The 10,422-nt window shown below is 39.9% G+C and overlaps 1 protein-coding gene across 1 annotated transcript in view; it reads right to left on the bottom strand.

Moving 5' to 3' along the window:
- Positions 1-98: 98 nt before the first annotated feature.
- SLC5A12 (solute carrier family 5 member 12) overlaps positions 99-10,422 on the bottom strand; it is a 23,219-nt gene continuing 12,895 nt past the window's right edge. Inside the window, exons 7-15 of the mRNA XM_044425773.1 lie at positions 9,340-9,469; positions 8,298-8,386; positions 7,163-7,275; positions 4,868-4,935; positions 3,425-3,511; positions 2,673-2,848; positions 2,309-2,412; positions 1,811-1,941; positions 99-618 (exon numbers count right to left, since the gene is read on the bottom strand). Coding sequence (XP_044281708.1) covers positions 445-618; positions 1,811-1,941; positions 2,309-2,412; positions 2,673-2,848; positions 3,425-3,511; positions 4,868-4,935; positions 7,163-7,275; positions 8,298-8,386; positions 9,340-9,469 — 1,072 coding nt within the window. The 3' untranslated portion in view covers positions 99-444. The remainder of the gene's footprint in view (positions 619-1,810; positions 1,942-2,308; positions 2,413-2,672; positions 2,849-3,424; positions 3,512-4,867; positions 4,936-7,162; positions 7,276-8,297; positions 8,387-9,339; positions 9,470-10,422) is intronic.

Here is a 10,422-nt window from a genome sequence, read left to right as displayed (position 1 = left end):
AGTTTGGTTGCTTTTCATAGGACAGGAATGGAAGAAGAACGCAGAAAACTCGAGTTATATATAAGACAGTTCCTTCAGTACTTTATTTGGTAGCCCACAGAACATAGGGAGCTAAAACTGCTCCATGACATTGTGATATTGGAAAAGAAAGCTGTCATCTGCATCGCAGTGTGCATTTTTAAATTCCATGCTATTAGCAACTGGACTGTGAACAAGAGACTGGGACTTAAAAAAATATTGTTAAGTTTCACCACCACAGCAAGTTACACTGAATTCTTTTTCTTGTTATGAAATGAGTTCAGTAAATATTTTTTTAAATGACCCTCTAAAATTAGAAATAAATGTATCCTTGGTGAATTGTACTGCCAGCAATTTCCTTTTTGTAAAGTTGGGCTGAGGCTATGTAATTCCAATGGTTAGCTAGATGTCTTTCTTCTAAGCATGCTAAAAGTGAGATTCTGTCTCCATGCCTGGATTAGTGTAGGATTTCTCAGATGGGTTATAACCAGGTAAATGGCTCTGTATTGAGATACTCAGTCCATCCAGTCCATTCTTCTGGACATCACTTGCCTCTGCCTTCTTTGTGTGATCTTTCTGCCAATCAATTTTCAATTCCTCCTGGGGAATAATATGGAAAAGAAAGAACCATTAAGTGAAAAAAGTTGGTTAATTTGCATTCCTGCTGTCATGCCCCAAGTGAGTGAGAATGGCCTCATGTTTGTCCTTTTCTTCTACTTCCTTTAAAATCTGACATTCCTATCTACAGAACTATTATACATAATTACTAGCCTTTATATTATGTAGTTTCTGCTTCTCTAATGTGGGAACTGCAACACTGGAAAGGGCAAAAATGAGGCCTATTGAGGGCTTTGGGATCTACAGCTTGTACAGCCCCACCATTCCCTTGAAATGAATGAAAGGAATATGTGGAGCCACAGCAACCCTGGAATTTGGTTACTCCTTTCCATTGGGAAGGAACCAGTTTGGTTCTGATTTCAAAAAAGGCCATTAATGAAAAAAGCCATTTCTTCCTGCTCAGCCTACACACATGCAATTTCTACCTTCCTGGCTCAAGCTGCCCAAACGTAGGGGGTTTCCTTTGCTTTTGCCTCTCTCTCTTTCTCCTCCATTACAAAATTGCATTTTGATGGGAAATGCATTCAAAATTACACACACACTTATACAAATAGTTAAATATGATGTTTTTGAGCTGAGACTTTTAAAAAAATCACGGAGGGAACAGACGTGTGAATTAATGCCTGCAAAAGTGAGCTGGCCAGGAAATTGACTGGCTTCTTCATCCCCACTCACTGCACCTGTTTCCCAGACTGATGGATGCATCTGCTATTTGGATGGCAGGAAACTTTGAGTTCTGAGGAGTACCTGCTGGCATCATGTTTTGAAATACATATATTAAGCTATTGCTGTCAGTCTAAGATGGGTTTGTGGATTTCATAGAGTCTACAGGCCAGTAGCTACAGAAAGTATTGATCTTTTAATATGGAAAAGCCTGTAAAAATACCCTGGACTGATGAACAAGTGTGTCCTAGATAAGATCAAGCCTGAACTTTCCCTGGTAGCAAACGTAATGAAACTGAGGCTGTTGTACTTCAGGCACATCATGAGAAGGCAAGACTCCCTGGAGGAGACAATCATGCTAGTCAGAGGAAGAAGAAGAGGAGGAGGAGGGTGACCAAGTACAAGATAAAGAAACCATGGACATTTTGGAAGGCATCTATTCATAGGGTCGTCAAAAGTCAGAGATGATTTGACAGCAAGTAACAACAACAACATAGAGAGAAAGTCTCACATGAAGTCCTTTGCAGTTATCGTGATCCACACCACACCAGCACAAGGTTTTGCATTTAGGAGACCAGAAGCAAAATAAGTTGCAGACTGGGCGGATTAAAGTTGGTGTGATATCTTCACCCTTAGATGGACCTAGAGAGAACAAAGCAAGAGTTACAGACAGCTAATCATGCACACACCAAAGGGACCTGATATTTATTTTTATAGCATTTCACTCAAAATATTGCCATTAAAACGGTGTTTGCCTTGCAATTTTATCATTACAAATCATCAAATCAATAGAATCAATTCCACTCCCTTTGGTTTAATTTTATCCACATGGTTGGTTTTGCCAGAGAATGCTAGCTAGACCTGATGCTGTTTGAGAGCTGAATCAGGTCTGAGAATGCATCGATCACTTAACTGAAAATGACTCATCCTAGCCAAAGTTCAGTTCATACATGACAACACATCTAAAAAAAATTATGCTCCAGAATGCAAATGTCAATAAAGCACTGACCTGTTACAAAACTGATCAGAAGTCCTGCCATAATGCAGCCAAGACATCCAACTGCACTGTAGTAAAGGTATGACAAAGAATACCAGGTGTCTGCCAGATAAGGTCTAGGAAGACAAAAATGAGGTGAAGTTAATAATCATTCTCTCTCTCTCTCTCTCTCTCTCTCTCTCTCTCTCTCTCTCTCTCCATGTGTGTGTGTGCTCCTTGAACAAGATTTGGTCAATTTATAAAACCTTGCTTTTGGTATGTTATAGCGCAGCATTGACCAGCCTATCAGAGACTAAAACAGTAATAGGACATACTTATAACAAAAAACTATGATGCAATTTCATATAATACAAATATATACTGAATGAAATGGTACCTGATAGGAGGTACAGTAGGTAATACAGTAGCTACAGCATCTGTGTTATTGACAATGCATCCAGCTGTTGAGAGGTGCAATGGAAGAGTCTTTGAAGGTGGGGCAGGATACACAAAAGCTCCAATGCCAACCCAAAATGCCAATGAGATTCCAGTAAAGAGACCTCCAAGGGCACCCTTTAATCAAAATGAACGTAAATGACCATTAATCTCCCTGCAAATATCTCCAGCTAAGAAAAGACCAGCTTATTTCTGGACAGTGTTTTCAGTGAATCTCCATTGCATGTGTTCCATTTGTTAATCATACAGAATTAGCCCCTGTCAAATGGAGTAATGGTCCACATCAGCAGAGGGCAACGTGTGGTCCTAATGACACATACAGACCTTGACCTAAGTTTATGCAGCCAACAGCATTTTGCATGTAATTAGTATATTCCCTGGCAGCCTGCTACCTAGGAAGGAAAGAAGGGAGGAAGGAGAGAAGAGGGGTCACCCACTCAATTTTGGCCCTGGCTCTGCCTACCATTGGTTTGGCTTCATTCACTGAAGACGAGGAGCCTTGATGGATTTCCCACAAGGCAATGCAGCTAAACAAAAACAAAAACCTGGCCCACCATAGTCCATGTGGTAAAATTAAGTGTTTCTGGGCTGATTGTTATACACTGTCAGCACGAAAGCATAATGATTGATTTACTCCGTTAACAGCAACAATCAAAATGAGCTGAGCTTTTGTTAAAAAATCTTACTGCCTACCTTCCAGTTGGTACAGGGAAAGAGAACTCCCAATGTAAATAGTCCTAGCATAGGTCCCCCACACATTCCATGAATGCTAAGTGAAGCCTGTTAAAAGAGAGCAGAGGCAATACTTTAGAAAACTTATCACGGTCATCCAATTTTTCTGCAACTTCCCTTCTAAAATATACTGACTCTTTAAGTTTCTTATCATAGAGGACACACGGTTTTCATTGCTTCTTTTTTAGTCCATTTCTTGACAGATTAAAGAAGATATTCCATTTTCAAAAAGAAAATGTAGCTCTTTTAAAAGATTTTTTTTTCTCCATGAATATTATGTAAGGAAACAATATTAGCCCAAAATGGCACTTGGTTAAGCTAGAACAATTTAGAAAGAAAAACCTCAACTATAGCAGTTCCCCAGGTAGATAGATGATTAGCTATTTAGACAGACTGACAGACATACAAACAAACTGACAGGAATGGGCTGGATGGATAGATGATAGGCAGCAAATGGAAAGCTCCATTGCCATTGCAGAAGAGCCATTTCCATCCTCCTGTAATGTCACCTTTACAAAGAATAAATGAAGAATATATGATTTATTGTATTCAAAGCTAATGTTGGCGCATATATATTCTAAGCAGACTTAAACAGATGTTTACACATAAGGACATCCTACATGGCTGGCTGGGAAATGTAGGAAGTTGTAGGATGTTGTTCTGACTAAACATGCATAGAATTATGCCTTTAACCAAACAGTTACGCCAACCAATTAATCTAAACAATGAGCTAATAATTCTTTAACTGGGTAGCAGCCCTGACTTCTAATACCATTTTCCTGAGGACATATATAGGTATAAAAGCCTATAAAATATTCTTGGATTTTCCTGCACATGCAGAAAGCCTGAGAGGTAGAGACAGGGACCTCTGAATCCATCACTCACAATGGTCCAGAGATAACTCCACCAATAATTTGCTTGGTAGAGGACAGATCCCTCTGAGTTGAAGAAGTATTGCAAATGCAACCCTTTTACTGTACATGAGGATCCCTTTTTATTCCCCTATATTTTTGGAACAATAAATAAGAAAATAATTGGCCACATAAGCCAAGACTTTTTTAAAGAAATATATCCTGTGAGCATTTCTCCTGATTAGCCTTTAAAAGAAAATACTTGATGCAGAATGTAAAATTTTATTTAATTAAAAAATATCTACCCTGTCTCTACCTGAAACAGATCTCGAGACAGCTTTCAAACCAATAACAGCACATTTAAATACAATATACGAATATCCAGGTGCCTTGTCTAGCAGCGGCCTCAAAGACTTCCTTTACAGAGAGAACAACTTCGCTTTCTCAAGGGAGTTCCCACTACAGATATGGAATTGCTCAGGGAAGAAAATCCAGATGCTTTACACATACAAGGGCTCCAAGATAGACCAAATAACTTAAAATGTACAGTTACCTGCACAACACCACCCATCAGCGATGCTGCTACAGCCATTGTAGTACAGAGCACTCCAAATACTATGCCTTTAAAATAAAATTGGAAATGATCAACAAATATAACCATAAACGTGTAGATGTATTCTCATGAGGGGTTCAACAAATGAAAGATAATCATGTGGCTGGTTGCAATTTGTGCCTATCTGTAGGAGTTTCCCTCAAACAGAACTCCATGTGGGGTATTTCAGGTCAACAGGAAAGAGTCGGCAGCATCTTTAGGTGACCCCTATTTCAGTGGGACACCTTACCCACTGCAGCCATTATTTTCAGTGTTATAGGAACCAGCTCCCTGTTGTGAACTATTCTGGGGGTGGATTTCAAGCATTACCATAGGATCATAGAACAGTAGAGTTGGAAGGGGTCAGGAAGGTCATCAGGTCCAATGAACAGCTCTTATAAAGATCAGCTCCACAATGTCTCTGAATGAAAGCTGGGATGGATAATGAACCCCACTTGACATAGCAGTCACCAGCCTCCAGTGCTTTTTGGCAATTATTGCTCCCCACCTTGCCACCAGAGCCAAATCTCACATTGCTCCATGGGGTACCCCAAATCCTCCAGAGCTGAGGATTTCACAGGTAGTGCCGGACTTTAAGGGAGAATCAACTACAATTGCCTCATTCCCCATTCCAGCAGTGGAAAGGTTTCATTGAATCAGAAAGTTTCTGCAGCCAGAAGAACACTATCCATTAGCAGGAAGATCAAAATCTTGATTTTTCAATGACAGCTATGCAACTTCAGAGTCTATTAATACTGTCACTGGAATTCTAAAGTAATTATTTTTGTTTGCAACTCTCTTTTTGCTGTCTTCATGTATTACATTTTTAACACATGACAGAAGGCTGGGAGAAACAGATCTCATGTTCCCGTGGTTAGAAGTAGGAATGTGCATATCAGCAACCTCTGTGAATTTCGACGTCAAATGACTTTCTTTTATGTTTGTTCAAATGAGAAAATTATGCATTTGTATATGCATTTTAAAAAACCTCACTTTCCCCCACCCAAGATACAGACATCAATTAAGCATGAAGTTCCATGTATGTTTAGACAGAAAACAGTCCCACAACTTCTGTAAGACTTTTTTCTGAGTAAACATATATACAATTGACCCCTAATATTGAAATGGACATTTTTAAAAAGTATGCATTTTGGAATCAGCATTGCAAATCTAGAATTATGCAAGGTTTGCTCGCAGAAATGAACTCACATTTTATTTGGATTTTGAGGTGGTAATGAAGCAAATTCTGGTTTAAAAATGGATCAAAACTAAAGCCTTTTTCCTCCTTAGTTAGATGCCAATATAGTTCCCAAAAACAGTATAATGATGAATGTTCTTACATGATTCTTATCCTGATCTTGCTAGAAAAGTTGAAGAAGCCCCTACTTCTTAATAATTGCCTTAAAGTATCAATGTCTTCCTAAAAACAGTGTTAAATATGAAGATATTGATACTACAAAGCAATTATTCTATACATTCGTGGAATTCATAAAGGCCATCCCTACCCAAAAAGCTTTCCTGCGCATTATCATTGATGTTCATTTGTAGGAACAAGAAATGATTACTTCTCTATTTGCAACCCTTCTAATTCATGGAGTAGCTCAATGGCAGCATGACAAAGCTCAGAAGACTGAACTACAGCTCAGCATCTTGCAGTGCTGCCATCTAAAGTCTGCTGAACATAAAGCCCCAATTAGATGAGGTTGGTTCAGAGCTAGATATGGAATGGAGCATAAGCACTCCAACTCACGGCCATCATAGGCAGCATTAGCATCTTTGCTGATTTTGGTTCATTTGGAAAACTGGGCAATAGGTGCACATTTCAATTAATTAACATACATGCATGTGAGGTGTGAGATTTTTCCTCTGGTCAAGTTGGTTAAACTAGTGACTGTATAATGATCCTGTCCTAAGTCTGTAACTGAGAAAAAGATGCAATGTGCTGTTTTTGTAACTCAGTCATGAATGATTTGTTTCTTCCTTGATTTTCAGCTCATCAACTCAAGAATAACATGCATTAAAGAAAAGTCCTAATCATTATCAGTGAAGCATACAATGTAGTGCCAATACATAATTTACAGTTATCTGAATAATGTCTAATAGACGCATTAGGGAGCTTTGAAAAAGTGGAAAGATTTGTGCTGCATTGGAAGCAAGAAATGGCTTGATTGGTAATAAATTTTTTGCCTTTTCCTATTTAGTAACAGAAGTGTAGCTTTGTAGTAAATAAGAAAAGAATCCATTTACTCTACCTACATAGGCCTTTGCTGACCCAGGTGTTCATACGTTCGGAGAGTTTTGGGAAGCAGGACTTGACAAAATCTTCAAACGTTACAGTTGCCAGAGCATTGATGCTTGCAGCCACTGTGCTGAAAAGGCAAACATGAACAATGTCAGAACTGCTGGCTTGTGCAGACATGAGCTGCATTATGACAAAGGATGCTAGTTCACATATGAACAATCTGAGCATTTAATTCATATAAGCTTGCAAACTCTCTGGCTTACAATTAGTAGCGACCCAAGAAACATGTATGCTCTACACAATTATAACACACAGATTGCCATTTTGTACCGTCTCCACTAGCCTAATCTTGAAAAACTCTGTCATGGTATGAGAAAAAGTCAGCCTGAATGGAAGAGTATGGAAAGCTTTCACATGACCACTTCACTGAAATCCATCTTCAGCCCCCATTCATATTACCATCTCTCTCTCTCTCTCTCTCTCTCTCTCTCTCTCTCTCTCTCTCTCTCTCATATTAATTATATTTATCCCCCACTGTTTTATAGGCTGCAAAAACTTAACATTTCAGGAGAAACAGAAGCATTAGAAAAGAAAGGATAGCAACTGTTTCATCTGATATCTGTCTGAAAAAGAACCTGCCTCCAGCATCTGAAATCCCCTCCCAGACAGTTTTAGTCATATCTGTTCTCTCTTCCTCTCCTTTATCTATATTTTACTCTCCATAAACAGTCACATGGTAGAGTATCTTTCAACTGATCTACAGAGTGAGGAAACACCCGATTCCCTATCAGTGGAGCATCTTTTTCTTTTATTGGAATCAGCATCATTAGCCTTATATCATCTGTGTTTCTTCACAACAGAGAGTCTTTAAAGATCTAATTCATGGTATCTGAGTACCAAAGAGATGATACTATAATTTTCTTATATGCTCAAGAAGGGAAGGGAAAACATCTGTCTGCCAGAGCACATGCCAGGCTCTGTGCTGGATCACAGACAGAAAAGACAAAGCACTGCAGCATTTTCATTGCAGGGACAGGCCAGGAGTGAAACACTGCAGCCTTTTCGTGAGCAGCATCCCCTCTGCAATGTTCTGCTTGGCTTTCCCTCATTAAATCCTGCATAGAGATAACACCAGAGGAAGGCACAGACCTTAGAGTTCCACTGAATGCACAAGCAACAAATAATCCAGGAAGTCCTGGTACTGAGGAAAAGAGGATCATCACGAAATATGGCATCAGCTGCAGAGAAGAAAGAAAGAATGGTTAGGAAAGACCCTCCACTGAGGACATTTTGATGAGTGAATTGACCTGCTGCACATGAGATCTTTATTCATTTCAGGCATCAGCACATGCAATTATGGGAGCACATGCTTTTAATGATATTCTGCTTCTTTTGGTATTGTTTTTCAATCATTCATTGCTCTGGAATTTGTATGGATCTGGAGCAGTGTATAAATGTTGTAAATAAATTAATGAAACAAATAATGCTGATTGAATGGAGTTTAGGGACTGCTGACATATGTGCATATACTAAGACCAGTACTAGCTCCAGGATTTGGGTGTTGGCAGATCATGCAGAGTTCTGGCTGAGCTGGATTTATCCATGATGAGCCCAAGTCAAAGGAAATTAAAGAAGAATGTGGAGGACTGTCTGCGAACCACCCTAAACCACCATTTAGTAGCTGGGGCAAAGGGAGTTGGCTAAGGTGAAGAGGCATGGCCACTGGAAATCCCAGAGGGCTAGATTTGCACCTGGGTTTGAATGTCCCTACCGCTCCTGTGGACAATATTAGGCTAAATGGACCAAGGATCCAAGTTAGCATAATGTAGGTTTTTCTGATGTTGGGCTGGAGGACTATGCATGCCAATACAGCCATAGCTCTGTTGGTTCCCTGGTTCTGCCCCCTTGCACTGATCTTTGCATACATATAGGATGGAATAGAGTTAGCTTTTTTTAGTCTAACTGCTTCTTGATCTCTCACTCCCATCATGCACTTGGAAACACATTTAATTTAATAAGATCAGATCTCTGTGGGTGATCCTTCACACAGCGATCCAGAATGCTGCATCTGCATACCAAAAACTTTTCTTGTAATATTTCAATAATGGTTCCACCACTGAAGCCAACAACACATGGCAAGAATGGCACAAATCCAAAACCAGTTCTCTGTTTACATGTCTGTTTACTGTACCTGGTCAGGTGCTGATATGAAACCAGCAGTCCAAGGATCACAGCTCCTGAAATGGGAGTACATCACCAAGCCGCAAAGGACTGCACATATCAGGATGATCCACAGCCCGACTAAGTTAAGATATAGTGCACTGCATGAAGGAAAGGAAAGAAAGTGGGTCATTTAAGAATCATGAAGGAAGTGGTCATTCTTACATGCTGCTTCCTTTGTTTAGCCATTTGCAACACAGTGTCCTCTGGTTAAGAAGGGCTCTTACTCTTCCAATCCCATCTTGAGATAATGGGTGATGTACTCTAAGACATCTGGAGAACAACTTGTTTGGGAAGGCTGTTTTAGATGTGTCTAAGTAGTCATTAGTGTTTGTGGCAGTCAGCTTCACTAGATGCAAAGCTATATCACAGAGTTGCGTCAAAGCAGATACATAAAGCATGAACAAGAGCAGCAAAGGCGTGAGCATCTGTCCAAGGGTAGGAAAGCAACTGCCTAATCAGGACTTTGCAGATCATGTGCACAGATGTTTGGATGCAGTGAAACCTGGTTTGGGTATTGGTCACATGAAGTGTGAGACCACTGTTTTAAAAAGCAGCTTCTGGTGCACATGTCCAAACATGAAACACAACAGAGAGTGAGAGCCTGTCTTTAAAAATGTGCTGTCCCTACAGCCACTGTTGGACTCCAGACTCATAGCTGAAGAGTTAGCTGAATCTGCTTACGGATTGGAAGCATATATAAGATGGCTTGCAAGCTTGTGCTGTTTCGCTCTGTGTCCCCCAGAAACATATTTGGGGCCCATGTGAAGGGACCATACTCCTGTCTAGGGTCTGTACACCTGTGCAGTTCCTTCAGAAGAGGAGGACTCTTTCTCAGCCCAGAATCCTCCCTTGGATGGAGAAGCACTACATGCATTTGTCAGCAGGTACATAGCTCATCGCATGAATGCTGAATGTGCAGGTGGTGGAGGATTTGGCTGGTAGATCATTTCAATTGTTAAAACATATGATCTGGCCTGGGCAACTTCTTCTTCCTTCTCTTTCTCCTCCTATATTTTTATTTTATACTGATAATTTTAATTTTGTATTTGTA

Source organism: Varanus komodoensis, unplaced genomic scaffold (genome assembly GCF_004798865.1).
Source record: "Varanus komodoensis strain SLA01 unplaced genomic scaffold, ASM479886v1 scaffold16, whole genome shotgun sequence".
Classification (NCBI taxonomy): Eukaryota; Metazoa; Chordata; class Lepidosauria; order Squamata; family Varanidae; genus Varanus; species Varanus komodoensis.
The sequence above is the reverse complement of the archived record's forward strand: the minus strand, read 5'-3'. Positions and strand labels throughout refer to the sequence as shown.